The 21396-nt window shown below is 39.0% G+C and overlaps 1 protein-coding gene and 1 non-coding gene across 3 annotated transcripts; both read right to left on the reverse strand.

Moving 5' to 3' along the window:
* Positions 1-5165: 5165 nt before the first annotated feature.
* Positions 5166-5297, reverse strand: LOC116273997. Its single transcript, XR_004182480.1, has one exon. It is a non-coding gene; the product is annotated as a small nucleolar RNA SNORA72 (small nucleolar RNA).
* Positions 5298-17546: 12249 nt separating this feature from the next.
* On the reverse strand, positions 17547-19075 carry ARL14 (ADP ribosylation factor like GTPase 14). Of its 2 annotated transcripts, XM_009201428.3 has the most exons (2): positions 18727-19075; positions 17547-18536 (listed from the first exon to the last, which is right to left on the reverse strand). In XM_009201428.3, exons 1-2 carry the CDS (start codon positions 18830-18832, stop codon positions 18094-18096), a joined length of 549 nt encoding a protein of 182 aa, XP_009199692.1. In that variant the 5' UTR covers positions 18833-19075; the 3' UTR covers positions 17547-18093. The 2 variants fall into 2 exon arrangements, with proteins under 2 accessions (XP_009199692.1, XP_003894930.1); XM_003894881.4 differs by having other exon boundaries at positions 17547-19067.
* Positions 19076-21396: the final 2321 nt, after the last annotated feature.

Genomic DNA, 21396 nt, shown 5'->3' on the forward strand with positions numbered 1-21396 from the left:
TCTAGCTATATGTATCTGAATCTGTTAGAGGATATAGGGAATTCATTATATTGGCCTTTAATAACACTCTGCTGTTCCATCATTCCAGCTTGTTCCATCATTAATAATCCAATACTTATTAATGCTAAAAGAGAATTGCATGCTTTTGTTTTCTAATGTGAACAAAATAAAAGATTGCATGCAATGCATTAATTTCCCCTAACGAATATTTACTAAATGTCTTCTCTGTGCCAAGCATTTTGCTAGGGCTTGGCTGTACATGGTCCCTGCACTAAACTAACTAGTGAGAAAATGCATTGCAATTAATAAACAAGCCAGCTATGGCCACATTCATCAAGACTGTGGTTTAATATTTTCCTGGCACAAGTCTGAAACTTTGCCTTTTCCTAGGCGAGGACTCAGGAAGGTCATTTAGATGTGGCAGGCAAAGACAGTATCTCTTCCTATAGAAGCCTCTGCTGCAGACTGGAACAAAACCCATTCAGAGGGTGCAGGTAGGGGCAAGGGGACGCTGGGAAGAGCCAAAGCTTTGCAGCAGACACTTCTGTGGCTCCTGGAGCTCTGTAGAATGCAACCACCCTCCCTCTAATGAGCTATTTATACTGGACCATTTATAATAATAGCTGCCTTGTACATTTTGTTTTGAGAACTGGAGATTATAGATTTAGAAACAGATATATTGCAATATAGAATAAAGTATTAATAAGTAAAAATTACTACAATTATTTTTGAGACAGGGTCTCACTCTGCTGCCCAGGCTGGAGTGTAATGGCACAATCACAGCTCACTGAAGTCTGGGCTTGAGCGATACTCCATGCCCAACTAATTTTTTGGTAATAATAGTGACAAGGTCGCACTACTTTGCCCAGGGTGGTCTCAAATTCCTGGGCTCAAGTGATCCTCCTGCCTTGCCCTCTCAAAGAGCGAGGGTTACAAGCATGAGCCACTGTGCCTGGCCAACAGTTATTTCATCTGAAAACAAACAAAAGACAGCAGCTATGAAAAAGTCATTTAGGGCCAGAGGTACTTCTGGAACCCACAACTTTCACTGGGGATTGAAGATATAGGGGCCAGGGAGTTTCAAGGCTCTGAGAGTTACTAGGGTAGCCCAGGAGGTGGGGAATGGCCCTGCCCTCACCAAGTGTGAACCTCAGTTTGGAGCGAGGAGCCTACTGTTGCTGGTGTCAGATCATAAGTCTGTACCCACACCACCCCCACTTGTCCCCAGCACCCTCTTCACACTGAGGCTCAGGACCTTTGCATAGTGTTTACCTTCTGTCCCCTGATACTGCTCTTGAAGTCTCCTGATAGGGCAGCTGGGGAGCTTGGGGTATGCAGGTAGGGAGAAAAATTGTTGCTGTGTAGTCTTGAAGGGCCATCACTTGTGAACCTGCTAAAGTCTTTCTAAGTATTCAGAGAGATCCAAACATCTACCATACCAGATGCCCATGTAGTTATTCCTCTTCTTCCAGCTCCTCACTTCCTAAAGAACCCAGCCCAGAACAACTCACCACCAAAAGCACTGTCCCCTCTATTTGCTTTTCTTAAAATATTCCTCATATTATCTCTCCATACAGTCCCTACATACAAGTAAAGCATCGAAAGGACAGGGCTCATGGCAGGGGAATGGGGTGCTTTTGAAGAGAGAATATGTGGAAGTGGGTAGACTGAACAGAAAGGGTGTGTTGGCCTCTAAGGGGAAGTGTTGGAGGCTTTCGTCTCCATTTCCATCCTTCTTCCTTCCCCCAAAGAATTGGTCCTCATATTGGGTAATAACTGCTGAAGAGTAAGGTCACTAATTGGTCCAGATGTTAAGGCATTATCCGTCTCTCTGTAAGGATTTGGCGCAAGGGCTTTGGGTTTCGTTTGTTTGTTCATTTGTTTACTTTACTTTACTTTAAAAAGTCATTATTATTCTCTTTCTCTTCGTCTACCTCAATCTTATCTTCCAGTTCCTTTCCTAAGTTTCCCTATGACAACAGTGCCTCAAATTTTATCTTGTAAGTCATTATATTTTATTTCTCCTTAGCGAAAAAATTACCAAAAATATGTGTAAGAAATAATTTGTTTTGGAATTGCTTTAAGAAAAACATAAAAAGCCTCCTAAGATGATTGAAAATATATCCTAGCACTAACTCTCAGTGAACTGACTTATTATTCCAAAGGCATTGCTAAAAATACATATTTTAAATGTAAAATCATGATTCTCATAAAAATGTAAAATGGACATGTGTCAAAGATTTTATTTAATTTATTAATTAACAAGAGAACATGTAAAAGATATGACTGGCTCAAAGGTGAATTCAAAGAGAGAGAGAGAGAAGGAATGCTGAAATGAATTTACAAATAGATGCAAAGCTGGTTTTTTCCACAGGGCATGGAAGAAAATCAGTTGTCCCTTCACTGGATAGAATTCATTTGCACATTATGGACAAGAGTCATCTGCAGACTCTATCATCTACAAAGTTGTAGGTTGCTCAAATAAAATCGAAGGAGGAGATACCCCACAAGGATGCATAAGACAGAAGACTCAGTAATCTTTTTTTGCCATTTCAAAGTCTAGCACAAATTTTTCTGACTGTCAAGTCAGGATACTTAATTCTTTGTTCACAGTGTATCGTTTATATTTGTTTAAAAAACAAATTGATACTGCTGATATGGCTTTTTATTACTCATTTGAAACTATGAGAAGAGGAATCCTAGAGAGAGGAAAAATTATCATTGTAAAAGTTATTTTTTTGCCAATCTGGACATATTTGTATAAGTATATGCTACCAAGGAATATGACTATTGAGTTTATGAATATTAAGGTTGACAAAAACATACAGGATTGCCAGTTGAATTCAAAATAAATAACAAATTTTCTAAAGTGTATGTATGTGTCAAATATGATAAGAAAAGGGGAAAAAATGGCTGCTGGGTAAGTGATTGCAATTTGTACCTCACGAGGCTAGGTCTTACTTTGCTTTTCCTAGGTACAAAGAGATAATAGTTACAGAACATGGAATAAGTTGAAAGTGGTTTGATAAATTGCTTTTAACTTTACTTTTATTATTTATCCAAGACAATGCTAAGCAATAGTTATCACCTTCATTTCTGCATGCATACACCAAGCCCAACTGCCCAAGAGGAGAGGTAATCCGATCATAGTTATAACTTCCTTGGGCAGGAATGGTGACCCTGTGGTAATAACCCATCATTCCTTGCTTATCTCAATTAAGGCAGATTAGATTATGGTACCCAATCACAACTTTCTAGCTCATTCAGGACATTGAAGGACACATTCCTCCTTCTTTTCTAATAAAAACTCAATAACTAGCTAGCACAGCTTCTGGACATAGGAGGATATCTCAGAAGAATTTGACAACTGTGACATATTTTATTCCCTGTTGCATTATGTATAATTAATCTTTCTGGGCAAGGTCACACAGACCTTGGTTTGCTCAACAGTTAGTTTGTGAATTCCACCCACTCTGCAAAACAAAGGAAAAAGCCGTAGTGTGGTGAAGGAAGAGTGTCTCCTGTGACACCAACAGAGGCCAGAATAGTGTGAATAAAGAAGAAGGTAAGATTCTAGAAAAGTTTCAGAGGTAGAGTCAATAGTTTGGTTTGTGATTTGATAGAAGAACTAAATGGAGGCAGGAGTTGAGAAGAATGCCCAAGTTTCTGGGATTTGTAGCTGAAAGAATTGTGGGGCCATTACTGAGGTGGAAATTAGGGGAGGAGAAACAGGTTGGGATTTATATAAAAGAGACTGTGTAAAGGTGGGAATCTGATTTTCATTATTTTTGTCTCCTGAATATTCTTCCGTGCATTGGCTTTTCCACATTCTGAATAATTTTACCTAGCAAACTACATTAAATTTCAGTTCATTCTCTCTTTAAGAAAACCAAATACCAATTATCATCTTTTTTATTGTCTTTTGTTATCAGAGCTTCTGGTCAGCCTGAGATTATCAGTGTTCCCATAGTGAATTCCCGTAAATTCCAACCCAAAGCAAACTAACAAGAAATTTTAATCACCCTACTCAGCCTGTTGAGAGGAAATAGACAATTTTCTTTTGGGTCTTTCAGCATACTGAAAATAGCTTGGAGGTCTCCCTGTGTGCCTAACTCATGGTTAGTGCCCTCTAAATAACGACTGAAAGATAAATGAATAAATCTTTTTTATATGTCCTTTAGCTCTAATGTGTAATTCCAAGGTCTACTGGAAACTCCTTTTGTTCATAATCACTAGTGCCTGGCCCCTATTGATTTTGATTAAGTATGTGAGGTCTATTTGTGTCCATTACTTAGCTAATGTTGCACAATCTTATCCATGACAACACGAACAACACAGGACCATGACACTCAGTCTAAAATCTGTTGGCTTCCCATGCAGAGTAAGACCCTAACTCCTCAAATTTACGGCCTTTGATGTTTTGGCTCCCACCAACCCTTCTAGCTAATCTTGTTTATATTCTGTCTCCAGAACAAGACCTGAATTCACGCCTTTGCCTAAAGCACCAGTTTCTCTGCTTTTCACCTACTTCTATTTTCACTCTACTCATACTGAAACTCAAATGTTACCTTCACCAGGTCTTATTTGGAATCCTCTCTCATTTAACATGGAGATTGGCCAGAGATGGAGCAAAAAATGTCTGCTAAATAGTGATTGGAAATTTAGATTGGATTATTAACCTAAAATTCTCTTTCTAGATTATGATCTAAGCAATTAAAAGAGAAAAATAACTATTAGAATCCTCGAAAAGATCATCTTCAATAATATGCTTTGGAAATCAAGCACAGAAAATATTTTTAACACCTTTTTTCTTTAATCCAAAGTATTTTTCACATAAAATAATCTAATATTGTTTGTAAATGTATCTCAGGTAGTACTTATTTTAAATAATTAGACCTTTTGTTATGACAATTAGCTGCTTATTTTTTATTTTTAAATTTGTATATACAGTAATTTTTACAATTCATTTAATAGCAACTGGTGCCATCAAATTTCTCTACTTTGGTTATCCCTTCTTTAGACCACAGTCTGCAAATTAGCACTGATTTTTTGCAAAAGTTACTATGTTAGCTGTACTGTCATTTTTCTTAAGGTTGATCAAAGATAACTTAGAATCACAGCCATTATATGATCACACAAAATGATCATATAATATATCAGACCTGTTTTATCACCAGCATTTATGAAACCAGACCTGGGGAAATAACTAGGTCTAGGGATACATGCATGGTCTTAATATTGTGAATGTTTAGCCTGTCCTGATTATTACAAAATCGGAATAGCGAGAATATTCATAATAACTTCTTAATTTAAGTGATAAACCCCAACTCATGAAAAGATAACATGCTGAACTCAATTAAGTGTCCTATTAGCTGAGAAGACATTGGTGAACAGTGTAAATCAGAGCTTTTCTTGCTGAACTTATGCACTTTCATTTTTATTGGGGGTGGAGAGAGGGACGATACACAAATTTTGTATCAAAGTGATTGATATTTAGCAATTTAAATATCTAAACTGAGTGGCCAGTTTAGAATGCAGGGTCTGGAAAGGCCTGAGAAGGCAATATTCAAGCTGAAATCTAAAAATGAAAAGGAGATGACAGTGGAAAATTCAGGAGGAAGAGCATTCTAAGCAGAAGGCCCTAGAGCACTGTGGGAAGGCAGACTGGTACATGATATTCGAAAAGAGGCACAGATAGATCACATATTTCCTTGTAAGCAAGCACAAAAAGTGTGGATTTAAATCTCCAAGCAAAGAAGCCCTTGGAAGATTTTACAAAGGGAAGCAACATGATCTAGTTTATTGTTGTTCTTTTTCTTCTTTTTTAAAAAAAGATCACTTTGGAAACTCTAGCAAACAGATTTGGGGAGCAGAAGGTGAGGCCAACTGGAAGGCAATAGTCGGATCCACACATGTTTTCGCTTGGAGTAAGATGCTGTTTGTGAAGCTGGAGAAAAGATTAATCCAATTTGGAAGCTGAGTCAAAAGATCTTTTTCATCCATTGGATGAGAGAGAGGATGGGGGAAGAAATTCATTCCAGAATACTACTGCCTATTTATGTACTTCTTAAGGTTCTTTGAGACAGTCATAATGTCTTACTGTGTGAAGTTATCAGTGTCAAAATGAAGTCACTTACGTCAAGTCTAATGAAATGGAGCCACGAGGCTATGGAGTAGAAGCCCTCAGGCATCTAAGTTGGTAGTACGAATTATTGCAAGAAATTCCTCAAATCGCAGTATTCCAGATAAGCCACTTGCACAAGGACACTTGCCTAACAATGGCTGTCTCTACCAATAAGCTAATGCCAACTCCTGCAACAAGCCCCGGTAACCAATGGTCTTTTTTTCAAAGCATGTTTCCTGTAATTCTTTTTTCTTTTAAAAGCCTGCTCTTACCCAAACCTCTTTGGATGCACCTATGGCCTGACACAGAACCCGCATCCCAAATTGTAATTTCTTGCTATTCTTGAATTAACTCTGTTTTGGAGAGTCGGTCTCTCTGCTGTTTATTTTAGATTGACAACTGGTTCCTTTATTAATTAATGAGTTAATTGACACATGTTCACTTTATGTTTGCATATTTGCATAGATTTCTGATTTTACCTTTTAGAAATAATCTTTAACAGTTGGAATGGGTTGAGGAGTGAATGGGAAATGAGTAGAGACAACACATGTAAACAACTCTTTTTAAAAGTTTAGATTAGAGGTCAAGTTGTTCTTCCATTACCCCTCCAGAGAGGCAGGCTCTACATTGCTCTGTAGAAATAACCAATCCCTATTGCATGCAATCTCAGTGCAACCATCAGACAAGGTGCCCCCAAGGTCAAGGTTCAGATATGGCCCTATAAGTTGTCCAGAGCTATTGGTCACTGAGGCTGATGTCACATCGACTCCACACAAGCCCCACTGCTCTTGGCACCTGCCTCTCCCTCTAGCAAATGAGATTCTGGGTCCTCAGGGGTGAGAACACCCACAGGGTGATGTCATCATCAGCATGCAGCAGCAGCCGGTAGGGCATGACATCAGTACACTGTGTGGGCCAGGAGTAGGGTCTAATCATTGCTCTGTAGGCTACGGCTCAAGGGCAGCCCCAAGTGTGTGGAGACTGAGGGGCATGACATCATCTCACTGCAAGGGCCAGGGGTGGGGCTAGGTGCCCCTCTCCCCTTTCTCTGGATCATAGGCCCTGGCAGGGTGAGAGGACGTCAGGGCGGTGTGCTGGTGGACTCTCTGGCCCTTTCGCAACACCATAGTCCCCATGACCATCAGTGTAGGGAGTATTCACCTTTTAAAATGGAGAGACCGAAGGTTCAGAGGGGTGAACTAACTGGCACAAGATTATGTAGCAGAGCTGGATTCTAGATAGTCTAATAATTCTTTTTCTTTAAAAGGAACATAATCATATTTTACTCATGAAATATTTTGAAATTTAAATCAGGTAATGTATTCCAGCTGCATCCATGTCCCTATAAAGGACATCAACTCATCCTTTTTATGACTGCATAGTATTCCATGGTGTATGTGTGCCACATTTTCTTAATCCAGTCTGTCATTGACGGACATGTGTAACAAACCTGCACGTTGTGCACATGTACCCTAGAACATAAATTATAATTTAAAAAATTAGGTAATGTACACAAAGCACTTTACATATCCCTAAAATTCCTGCATATGTTCCTTACCCATGGCATCTGTCCATCCACCCAGAGCAGGGACCAATTCTGATTTCTAGCTGGATCTCCAGTAACTCAACACAAAGGAGAAGCAGAGTGTACTGAGCAAAGGGCCTGAAGCGAAGATAGTAGATCTTATCAAGCAAAAGGTAAGGTCAAATGTAGGTGTCTCAGCTGCACGCTGACAAGCACCACTCACCTTATCTTCTCATTGACATCACCCTTCCTATAATCATCCAGACTGAAAATCTGCTATCATTCTGCTCTTTCATGCCTGGTACACCCGATTAGTCCCTCACTCCATCTCCTGTTCCTTCCCTAGTCTCTATTTCCCTTAGATAAGGCCTCCTCAAATGACCTCTAACTTACTCAAATTGCTTCCTTAGTTAAATTAATACATATATATTTATCTTTAATAATAATTTAGTTCACCAAATATTTCCAACTTTACTCTTTCCCAGCACATAATGGGATTATGCTTCCTGGTGCCTGAGCAGTGAGGTGTTTGAGTAGATATGACCCACCCCTACCCATCCCACTCTCTTACTTTCAGATATAGCATGTAGTTGCCACTCTGAGGAACTCCAGAGCTCTCTTTTCCTTCTCTCTCAAGAAGGAAATCTCAATAGATTCTGTCTCAAGAAACCACTTTCTTTGTTCATGTATAAAAGACAACTCCTTATTTGCTAAACTTGGATCATGAGATTGCAGAAATGCAGTCACATCTTCAGACTCCACTTCTAATTGTAGTTCTCTTGCTATTTCCATCACATCTACAGTGACCCCCTCCACTGAAGTCTTGAACTCCCTCAAAGTCATGCATGAGGGTTGGAATTGACTTCTTCCAAACTCCTGTTAATGTTGACATTTTAACCTCCACTAATCACAAATGCTTTTAATAGCACCTAGAATATTGAACCCTTTCCAGAAGCTTTTCAATGTACTTTGCCCAGATTCATCAGTGAATGAAGTAATAATATGGGGGTGGCAGTACATGCATGAAAATGCTTTTGCTGAATTATTTACAACATGAAAAATTGACTGCAATGTAAAAAACTAATGGTAGAGAAATGGTTAAAAACCTACAATTGTGTGCAACTACCTAAACATTTAATATGATATGTCTACTACATTGGAAATGAGGTAACATTGAAAATTGATGGTTCTAAAAGATATATAACATGGTAAAGGTATATAATATGTGAATGTGATGACAGAAGAAAAAACTTGAATTACCAAATTATCAAAAATGATATATTGAGACAAATACTACATGATCTCACATAAATGTGGAATCTTAAAAAGTTGAACTCAATAGAATCAGTGAGTAGAATGGTGATTACCAGGCTTGGTGCAGGTAGATATCGGTCAAAAGATACAAAATTTTACTCAGGAGGAATGAGTTCAAGAGAGCTATTGTATGACATGGTGATTATAGTTGATAACAATGTATTGTATAACTGAACATCACTAACAGAGTAGATTTTGTGTTCTCACCATAGAAAAATAAGTATGTGAGGTAATGCATATATTAATTGAGCCATCCCAAATTGTATAGATATTTTGAAACGTCACATTGTACATAATAAATATATACAATTTTTGTTTACCTGCTAAAACATAAATACAATTTTAAATGATACATTGAATTATATACACATTGAAGAAGAATTAAGACTGCAAGAAAATGCAGCAAAATGCTAATAGTTATATTTATCCATTTTTTCTAACTTTCTGTAATTTTATGATATATTGCTGATGAAGAAACCAAATTTTATTAAATATCGATTCTCTGCTCCTTAGCTGTCCTTAGACTCTGAGGAGAGCAACAGAGAGAGTATTTGGTGTTTTTTTAGTTTTTGGTTTTCCTTCCTTCCTTCCCTTCCTTCCTTCCTTTCCTTCCTTCCTTCCTTCCTTCCTTCCTTTCTTCCTTTCTTTCTTAGATGGAGTTTCGCTCTTGTTGCCCAGGCTGGATTGCAGTGGCGCAATCTCGGCTCACTGCAACCTCCACCTCCTGAGTTCAAGCGATTCTCCTGACTCAGCCTCCTGAGTATCTGGGACTACAGGCGCACACCACCATGCCCAGCTAATTTTTGTATTTTTGGTAGAGATGGGGTTTCACTGTATTGGCCAGGCTGGTCTCCAACTCCTGACCTCAAGTGATCCGTCCGCCTCGGCCTCCCAAAGTGCTGAGATTACATGCATGAGCCACCGCACCCAGCCGAGAAAGCATTTGATAGTATGAAGCAGGCCATGACTTAAAAGAGAATTAAACTTTTGCACAGAAGTACAGTATAGAATTCTCACCAAACAACTGATAGTGAAAGCTTGATTATGTATAAAAGGCCACAGTAAATGCTTTTTACAATTTTAGGTGGCTGCATAGCGTTGAGTCTCAGATCACTGTACTAATGAGGATAATAAGGGTATTCCCCAGATTTAATGTGAGGATTAAATGAGATAATACATATAAATGCTAAGAACAGAACCTGGACTACAGTGAATTTTCAATACGTCAACTGTTTTGGTTATTGGATTTGTTTTTCTTTGATTATTAATACTTGGTTACAGTGCCCCCATGTGTCTATACATTGCAATACTTCTGGTCTTTAAAAGGACTTCTTAATACTTTAGATTAATGCATTTGAAATGACAGTTCTAAGGCCATACATGCATTGTCAACTCATGGTTTATATACGCTATGAAGATTAAATAGCTCCTTTAAAAATAAAGTGTGTTATCACTGAATATAAAAGTAACACATGTTCACTGTAGAAACTTTGGAAAATATTGAGAACTGTACAGAATTCTAGTCACTTATGTACAACTACCTAGATATTTTATGTATTTTATGTATTCTATATATGCATTTTTACAAATTGGGATTGGTGTGTTTTTATGTTATATTAAATTTTAGAATACATGTAAAATACATTATTAAAGCAAGAGCAGAAATAAAACCATGAGGCTACTGGGGGTTGTCCCATTAAACAGAAGCTGGTGTCATCACCACGGTCTCTCATGTTCCTCATTCATTGGCAACTAAAGTACGTACATTAAACTCGAGTGGAAAAATGCTTTAAAGTGAAAGAAAGTCCAATCTGACTTAGAAGTACAAGGTTGTATTATATTATACCTTACGTATAATTTGAGGAGAGATATGTAAGAATCATTTTGTTGGCCAGGCGCAGTGGCTCAAGCCTGTAATCCCAGCACTTCGGGAGGCCGAGGTGGGTGGATCACGAGGTCAGGAGATTGAGACCATCCTGGCTAATATGGTGAAACCTCATCTCTACTAAAAATACAAAAAATTAGCCGGGCGAGGTGATGGGTACCTGTAGTCCCAGCTACTCGGGAGGCTGAGACAGGATAATGGCGTGAACCGGGGGGCAGAGGCTGCAGTGAGCCAAGATTGCGCCACTGCACTCCAGCCTGGGTATAAGCTTTAAAGCTCATATTTAAAGCTCATCATCAATGGAGGCCAAAACCACTAAGTGAAAGGCTTTCGGTGAATAGGATATTCATAAGCTCTCAAAAGATCATATTTATCATTTCAAATACATATCAAATTGTGTCTGTTCTGAACATATACAGACCCCTTTTCTTGTCATTATTCTTTAAACAATACAGTATAACAACTATTTACATAGCATTTACATTGTATTATAAGTAATCTCAAATGATTTAAAGTGTATGGGAGGATGTGGGTTGGTTATATGCAAATACTATGCCATTTATATCAAGGACTTAAGTATCCTCAGATTTTGGTATCTTGGGGAGGTCTTGGAACCAATTCTCCATGGATACTGAGGGAGGACTGTATAACAGTGTTGGTCACAACACAAATTCCTGGACACCCCTTGTCCCCAACCAAGATTCTGATTAGTTAGTCTGGGGTGGTGGAGAGGGAGGGAGCAGGAATTTACATTTCTAAACAGCTCATAGGCAATGCTGATTTTGCTGATCCATGGACCTGAGTTTGAATAGCGCTGAATTATAAAACTTTGAAATTACAAAGTGTCTGTGAGTCCATAGTGATGAGAAAGAGAGAGAGATAAATGATGGATATGGGTGATAAAGCTCATATTTATAGAGGAATGCCAGCTAGCAAATGTCAAGGAATTAGAGATTTAGGAGAAAAAATCACCATTTTGTAGTTCCCAATGCAATAACTGATTCAGGTAAAGATCATTAATGGAGGCCAAAACCATTAAGTGAAAGGCTTTTGGGGAATGGGATATTCATAAGCTCTCAAAAGATCATATTTATCCTTTCAAATACATATCAAGTCACTTATTAACAGCAGAGGAAAACAATTATATTTTTATCATGGAAAAAGCTAGTAATAAATTTAGTGTCACTAATGAGAGGACAAACTGACACTATATATTCCCTAGTGGATATGGTGGGAAGTGCAGTAGCATCTGTAGAATATTCTTGCCAAAAATGTTTAACCTGAATCCAATCATGAAGAAACAGACAAATCCAGACTGTGGGACATAAATTGTCTGGCTTGGACTCCTTAAAAATTTCTAGGACATGAAAAACTAGGAAAAGGTGGGGAAAATATTCTAAATTAAAAGTGACATGGCCAAATGCAATAGATTCTGGATCAAACAAGTTCTGTAGATGATATCGGGTATCCTGGGGGAATTTGCTTATAGACTGTTTGATAATATTGAATTAATGCTTGAAGTTTTATGTGTAAATTAATGGCACTGTGGTTATATAGAAGAAGGGCTATTCTAAGGAGATACACAATAAAGTAAGTGTGAAGTGTCAGGATGATTGCAACTGTGTGTGTGTGTACGTGCACCTGTGGGTACATGTGTAGCAGAAAGTGGTGGTGAGGGGGGCGGGTAGAAAGAGAGAGAAACAGGAAGAGAAAAGAAGCCCAAATATGGTTACATAGGAGAAGGGTGATTCTAAGGAGATACACAATAAAGTACTTATGTGTAAAGTGTCAGGATGATTGCAACTGTGTGTGTGTGTGTGTGTGTGTGTGTGTGTGTGTAGCGGGAGACACTGGTGACAGAGCGAGACTCTGAGACTCCATCTCAAACAAACACACACACACAAATATTATGATACAATGAATTTAGCTATAATGTGGCACATACAGGTTTTACCATTAAATCTCTTTGTTTCTAGAAACTAAATGGGTCTACAGGATACAGTGTTTCTTGGGCCAAAAACCTAAAAGATATCTTCCTTTCCCCCTTGGATCCTACATCCACCAGCAAATCCTGTCAGTTCACCCTTCAAAATACCTCTCCCTTCTGACCACTTCTCAATCCCACTACCATGAGGCCACCACCAATTCTCGCCTGGATGGCTGCATTCTCCACACAGAATTCTGCCAAGAAGGTCTTCTAACAGTGAACATCTGATTACATCATTCACCTGCTTTAAACCTCTCCATTCACTCCTTTCCCTAGCTGATGCCCACTTTCTATTTCTCCCACCTGTGTCCCTATCCGGCCATACCGGCCTCAATGCCCTTCTGTCACTCCCAGCTTGTTACTGCCTCACAGCTCTTAAACTTGCTGTTCTCCAACTTAGAATACACCTTCCTCAGGTCTTCAATGTTGTAGGTCTCCAACCAAAAGTGTAGAGGGGTGTTTTCTGAATCCTTATGTAAATGAGCCTTACACTCCCTGCCATTCCCTACCTCTAATTTACTCATGTACTTTCTTTTTCTTTTCTTTTTTTTTTTTTTTTCGAGACAGTCTCTCCCTGTCACCCAGGCTGGAGTTCAGTGGCACAATCTCGGCTCACTGCAACCTCTGCCTCCCAGGTTCAAGTGATTCTCCTGCCTCAGCCTCCCGAGTAGCTGGGACTACAGGCATGTGCCACCTTGCCCGGCTAATTTTTTGTATTTTTAGTAAAGATGGGGTTTCACCATGTTGGCCAGGATGGTCTCGATCTCTTGACCTCGTGATCCGCCCGCCTCGGCCTCCCAAAGTGCTGGGATTACAGACGTGAGCCACTGCGCCCAGCCTATGTGTGTGTGTGGGTTTTTTGTTTTTGTTTTTTTTTGGTTTTTTTTGGTAACTGCTTAGTTTCCTCATATCCTTAAAATGGAGTTGATATTTGCTATGCTTCCCTCATAAGATTTTGTGAGAACGAAATGAGATAATATTTGTGAAAATACTACTTATATGGTTAAGTTATCTAATAACCATCTTTTTTGTGTGTGTGGTACTTTCAAGGTAAAGTGTGGTATCTTATACTTAAAGTAATTCAACACTGTGCTAAAAATCTGGTGGACTGGAACCCCTGTGACATTATTAAATTATGTTATTACGTTAAAATACTCATTGGCACTGCCAAAGGAGGTCTCTCTATTTCTGGCTGTCCCTCTGTGTCTCTGTCTCTATCTCTGTGGTGAGAGAGCTCATGCAAGCGAGAGTCGGCCAACTTGAGGTTTGCAAAGCAGAACACAGCGGAGGGTCGCTCTTTTTAGGTTAATTCCTCCGCATAGTCAACACACTGCAGGAATTCAGTCGGCCTCCAAGACTGCCTCTCAGTACCACCTACCGGGAGCTAGAACTGCAGGGCTCCTTCCATACCTGGTCTTCCTTAGTTTGGTAAAACCCAGTTTGTTCTTTATCAAAACATAGTCATGTTCGGGCTGGCCACAGCGGCTCATGCCTGTAATTTCAGTACTTTGGGAGGCCGAGGAGGTCAGATTACCTGAGGTCAGGAGTTTGAGACCAACCTGGCTGACATGGTGAAAACCCCGTCTCTACCAAAAATACAAAATTACCCAGGCGTGGTGGCATATGCCTGTAGTCCTAGCTACTCAGGAGGCAGACAGGAGAATCGCTTGAACCCAGCAGGTGGAGGCTGCAGTGAGCCAAGATCGCACCACTGTACTCCAGCCTGGGTGAGACAGGGTGAGGCAGAGTGAGACTCTGCCTTAAAATATACACACACACACACACACACACACACACACACACACACACACACATCAGTCACTGTGGGTGTTTTATTTATTCGCCATTATTCATTCTTATGCCCTGTCGAGATTTTTGTCATTTACAATGCTTAGAAAATCAGATAGAAATATTTATCTGATATTCACTTTTCAGAAAATGTAACTGATATTTACCTTTATCTCAAAGATTTAAGATTTATTCTTTAACTCTTTAGGCAAGGAATATTTCAGAAGTGTTATGCTTTTGTTGCTATTAAATCCATGGCAGCATGCTATTTTGATAAGTTAAGTTTTACCTTGTTACAGATAAATGATAGAGTAAAATTACTTGGCATTTAGGATTTTTGTTCAATATTAATAAGTAGATTTTAGTCACTCTTGTCACATACAAGAAAGTCACAATGTGAGATGATAGGTACGTTAATTTGCTTTACTACAGTAATCATTTTAGTATCTATATGTGTCCTAAAACATCATAACATAAACCTCAAATATACACGATAAAATTCATTTTAAAGAATACACAAAATAAAATAAAAATATAAAGATAAACACCTGAAAGGAATGCACAAAATAAAAATGAAATAAAATGTATGACAATAATAAATATCAAGCCTCTTTCTCTTGTCTGTCAAGAAATATTTTGCTACTGTCCACCTAGTTTTTTCCCATCCCTCAGTCTCGGGCTTTATTAGTAGACCAGGGTGAAGAGTGCACAGGTCTATGTATGTGCATGCATGTGCATGTGTGTGTGTTGGAGGGCAGACAAGATCATACTGCAGAGAGCAGGAGGGAATTGCCAAATAAAGACTGATAAAATTAACTCAAAAAGAAAGCTTCGAGACCAGCCTGGCTAGGCCAACATAGTGAAACTCCGTCTCTACTGAAAAATACAAAAATTAGCCTGGCATGGTGGTGCGCACCTGTAGTCCCAGCTACTTGGGAGGCTGAGGCAGGAGAATCGCTTGAACCTGGGAGGTGGATGTTGCAGTGAGCTGAGCTCGCACCACTGCACTCCAGCTTGGGTGATGGAGTGAGACCTCATCTCAAAAAAAAAGAAAGCAAGTGACTGATGGAGGAAAATAGACTGAATCCCTGGATCCCAGGGAAGAAAGGAGGAAAGCATGAGAAGGGTACACGTTTTGGGGAGAATATTAACAGAGATTTTAAGGAATAGCTGCTATATGGGGGGAGATGTTGAAATGACAGGAAAATGCTGCTTTATAAGTTTTGCTCTACATGAAGAATGCATTTGCCCACCACACCCAACACATACACCCAGGGGCTTTCTAAAGTGAAGATTTGGGTTCCTTTCAGTATTTTAACGGGCTGTTTTCTTCAACTTTTACATCATGCCAAGACTGGGCCATAAAGGGCTTGACTTAATTCAGATTACCAAGATACACGAGCACCAGAGGGCATTTTTTGTAGAAGTAAGTTAGTGACTTCCAATTTAAGGTTACTAAGAAGATTCCATAAAAACACACACAGAGAAATTGTAAGGGAAGATACATATTTGAGATTTTAATTATGTTCCAAAAAAGAAAAGTTCTACTACGAAGCATTTAACATTGCCACCCCCCTGAGATCTCCCTGAAATCAGGAAACTTTTTGCCAGTCTTTCATGTTTTTTATATCTCTGTTATTGAACTTAATTTATTCTGCCTAGTAAATTTTTTCTAAGAACATTTTTATTATAGAAGTAATGTATGTTGGCCTGATTTATTCTTAATTGCATGTGGTAAGTTCACTGAAGACAGAGACTATACCTTATTAGTAAAACAACGTCAGAACACCTAACAGCACAGACCCTGGAGTGAGACACACCTGAATTTGAATCTTGGCTCTGTTGCTACTCCTCAGTTAAATATCAAGTAGTTTTTTTGTGGTGGTTGTTGTGTAATCTTGTTTAGACTCAGTACACTCATCTTTAAAATTTAGATTATGCCTGTTTCTCTTTGGGCAGTTGTGAACATTAAATGGGAAGATGTATGAAAGTGCTTAGCACACAGTGCCTGGCACCCACAAGTACTCATCCCACAGTAACTATTATTACCTGTGTGTCTAGTTTATTATTTGAATCTCTACCACGTAGCACAGAAGGTAGTGCTCGGATCTTTGCTGAACAAATAGCTAAGACGAGAGAAGAAAATCGTTAAGAGGAATCCAAGGGCTGGCATCTTTGGTTTATTTTACCCCCTTTTTTTTCCCTCTGTGATCTTAAGATTTGGAGTCCTAGGGTCTGCTATGGATGATTGAGCTCTGCTTCCAGCCCCAAATGAGCCTTGTTGGAAGTGGGGTAGGAGGAAAGTGTTGTCTGTTTGTACCAGGGCCTCCCTGGGAGTTCTGAGCTTCTCAGGGGACTTCCATTTCAATCTCCAGCTCCTTTGCCCACTCACCTGCCCTCCCGCCCAATGCCTCTGGAAAGTTTCCTAGAGATGGGAACTTCCAGTGACTAACCTGTACCTTTGTAGGGTCAGTGGGAGTGAGGGACCCTCTAAAATACCATCTCCTGCAGTAAGCATTTCTTGTTTCCCTGGTTAAAAAGAGTATCTCCCGCAATCGCACATAGCATTTATTGCCCTACTCTAGCTGCTAGCTTTATGTTGTTTCCTGCTGTAAATTGTAGGTCTCTGAGAGCAAAGTCTAGGTCTGGTTCCTGTTTGATCAGTACAATGAGCTGCACATATGTTTCCAAACAATGGCTGTTAAACTGAATTCCAAGGAAGCGAGACTCGGGGCTGTAGCCTAGAGCTGAGCCCTGAGCCCCTAAACTCCAAGGTGCTACCCCGATCACCAGACCTTTAAGTAAATACACTCTGCTCCCTATGGCAGAACACAGCCTCTGAGTAATTAGCAGCCTGAAGTTCATTGTTTAAGATTCACTGGAGGAAGTTCCCAGCAATAGATTTCAAAAAAGGTGGCAGGAATCCAGAAGAAAAGCTTTATTTAGGAAATAAGAAAGCTTTATTTAGGGAACATGAATTTACAAGATGTTAACATTACCCCTTTTCCACTCCACAATTTGAAGTTCGTTTTTTACACCACCCAGCTATTACATAGGAGCATGGTGGAAATTCAATACCTGTTACAGCTGGAAACAATCTGGAAGAATTCTGACTCTATTAGCAGACAGCTTACTAAAACTTTGTTCTAGTAGTCATATACAATTAATAATGTAGTAATTTATTTGGTCCCAAATGTGACTACTATATTCAAAGTCATCCAATGTGATAAAAATTTGTAGAACATTATACATTTTCATTCCCAGTGAGCATTGCCACAGTTTGCTAAAGTTTCTGGCTGAAAAATAAATATTTTCTAGATATCATTCTAAGTTGTTTAACTAAATGTAAATGAAATAACATCTCAGGAAAAGTTTGTCATCTCAATAATTTGATTTCTTCATTTGGCATAGAAAAACAATTACCCTTTCAACTTCATCAGTGTCTCTGTTGAGACTTGGATTTTTCAGTCTCAGTTCTGCTTGAAGAATGCCAAAGTGTCTCCTCTTGATTTCATGTGGCTCTTCACAAATCCAGTTAATTTCCTGAACCCCTGGGCCAGCCCGTCCCCTGTGAGGGCACAGCAGGGTTGCACATACCAGTTCCGGTCACTGCAAAGCTTCTTCACTTTGAACATTCTGGTGATGTCCTCAGCAGTCAGAGCTCCAGGCATGTCTTGTTTGTTGGCTAATAGAACAACAGGCACATTTTTAATGTGTTCATTCTTCAAAATGTGCTCAAACTGTCTCCGAGACTCTTCCAGTCGCTGTTTGTCTGTGCTGTCCACAACATACACCAACCCATCAGTGTTCTCACAGTAACAGCCCCAAACAGTTCTCATTTTTTCCTGTCCTCCAACATCCCAGACTGTGAGCGAAAGACTCCTTTCCAACTCGATCATCTCCACATTGAAACCTATTGTAGGGATGGTGATAATATCCTTAGCAAGCTTTAATTTATAAAGGAGAGTAGACTTCCCAGCTGAGTCAAGTCCCAAAAGAAGAATTTGGGCTTGTTTGGTTTGGGGATTTTTAGAACCCAGCAAACCCATTTTAGCTTTTCTCTTTCTCTCGCGCGCTCTCTCTCTCTCTCTCTCTTTAAATACCTTTTCTTACTTTCTTTCTTTGTTTCTTCGAATGGCCAGAGACAATGTGTCCTTTCTGGATCTCGCATGAAAATGTTAGGAAGAAAGAAGAAAGCAAATGCTTCATGCTGTATTCTAAGAACAAGAACCTAGATGTGTTTATGTTGTAGCTTATCAACTTGATTACGGGCAAACAGTATTTTATTTGCAGTCCCAGCCAATCCTGAGGTATCTGTGGTGTGAGTAACCAGCCAATGCCATGGTGACTCAAAGGGGAAATTCTCCGTAAATGAGTAAGATTAGGAGAGGCCTACCTGGCTGCAGTTTTGTTTTCTTTCAGGTGCTAGAAATCTAGAGGAAACTGAAGGTTCAACATGCAGAGGAGCATGGTTTAGCAGCAGAACAAAAACTTAACTTTTCATTTTAACTAACTTTTAACTTAAATTTAACTAAACTTTTTGTGTAACTTTTTGTAGAACTTCTCTAGGTATTCAACCATTTATCTTATCCCAATTGTAAATAAGGAACCAGGCTTCTTAAGTCGTGAAGAGAGAGTTATTCTCACACTCTGTCTGCAGTATCTTAAATCTCCCTTGTCCAGATTACTCACTAGGAAACCTAAACCACCCAAGGTTATCTGAACCTTACTCACTAATCACATACAGAATCACTTTCTTTAAACTTCTAGGCAGAGAATTTACATGACTGCAGTCACAAAACCAAATATATGAGGGGGAATTTATAACACAAACACTTTTACATTAAGCAGTCCAATTAAAGATGGCAAATAAATACATGTATTTATTTCCTCTTCTTTCCACGACGCCACAGAATAATGGTAAAGGCATTAAAAGAACATATAGGCTGGGCATGGTGGCTCATGCCTGTAATCCCAGCACTTTGGGAGGCCGAGGTGGGTGGATCACGAGGCCAGGAGATCAAGACCAACATGGTAAAACTCCGTCTCTACTAAAAATACAAAAAAATTAGCTGGGCGTGGTGGCCCATGCCTATAATCCCAGCTACTCAGGAGGCTGAGACAGGAGAATCGCTTGAACCAGGGAGTTGGAGGTTGCAGTGAGCCCAGATCGCACCACTATACTCCAGCCTGGTGACACTGAGACTCCGTCTCAAAATAAACAAACAAACAAAAAATACCATGTAAATCTGTAACAAAACAACAAGATAATTCATCAGAGTGTGAGAGATTTTAACAAAATTCTGGAAAATGGAAACTAGATGGAAAAATGAGTGGTAACTGATATAGCAGGATAAAGCCAAGCCTTGGAGTGCTGATGCACAGGAGATAGATGAGGTGACAGGTATGGCAGAGAGAAGGGATGAAATAAAGGACTAAAAACAGAAGAAGGTTAACAAGAGGCCAAAATAAACAGAACACACACACACACACACACACACTCTGTCTCTCTCTCTCTCTCTCTCACACACACACACACACACACACACACACACACACACACACACACACCCCTCTGCTGGCTGTCTTCACCAACTAGATATTTATTCCCAGGCAAAATACTGAAGAGTTTTTTATTAAAGAAATTGAAAGATCTCAGAAAAAAGACCTCCATTTTTGACAGTTGGGAGTTTCTGACCATAATGCCTAAGTCAACATGTAATTAACCTATAGCCAACCTGGCAGTTGGCAAACTTGCTCACATACATAGAATTCCCAATCAGCTTTGCAGTGCACAGAAGTTTCTATACTTAATGCATAGCATGCCTTCAATATGAATAAGAGAGAGATCAAGATAAAAATAAGAACTTTTAAGAAAGCTTAAACAGAGCTAATGAAGGGAATGGAAGAACATTTTCATTAAATTCTAATTACTATTTTTGTACAGACTTGAGAAGACATTACATCCATAAGACAAAAAATGGATGGTATTGAACAGACCACTCAGAGCATAAAAATAAAACTCCTAAAAATAAAAAACACAAATTTCAAAAAATTTTAAAGAACAGTAATACCTGTAGGCTGGAAGACATGTTGAAGAAGTCTTTCAGAAAGTTGAAGATAGAAAATATGGAAGAAAAGATAAGAAATATAGTGGATGAACTCAGAAGTCTTAACTCAGAAGTCTGATTTGTAGGACTCATTCTAGAGAGAAAAAAAATATGCACAAGAGGAAATTATAAAGAAATAATACAAGACCACTTTCCAAAGCTAAAGAATGAACTTGCCAGATTGAAAGACTTCCCTCAATGCTTACCAACATGATTTTTAAAAGAGCTATACAATGTGATATACATGTTTTTTATTAAAACTAAAAATTTATTTAGAGTTTTTATACAAAATAAGTAGACTATTTTAGATGCAGAAAGCACACGTATGAAGAAATTCTGTAACCCTTTTTAAAGAATTAAGTTCTTAACCAACTCACTATGTCTCAGAGGCCAAAGATACCATTTTCATTTGTTCATTGATTTATTCATCTAACCATTCAGGAAATACACATATTGATTGCCCAGTCTGTGCTAGATGCCAGGGAGGTAACAAAGATAAACTAGGCTTGCCTTTAGTTGGCTTTCACTGGGGAGAAGGTAAAAGACATGTGACCTAATAAAAATAAATACAAAGCCAAAAAATTACACATGCTGCAAGAAAAGAAAGGCTAATATATTCTGGATATTCATAGACTCCTTCAGAATGAAAGGCGTCAGAGAAAT

This window comes from Papio anubis, chromosome 2 (genome assembly GCF_008728515.1).
Source record: "Papio anubis isolate 15944 chromosome 2, Panubis1.0, whole genome shotgun sequence".
NCBI lineage: Eukaryota > Metazoa > Chordata > Mammalia > Primates > Cercopithecidae > Papio > Papio anubis.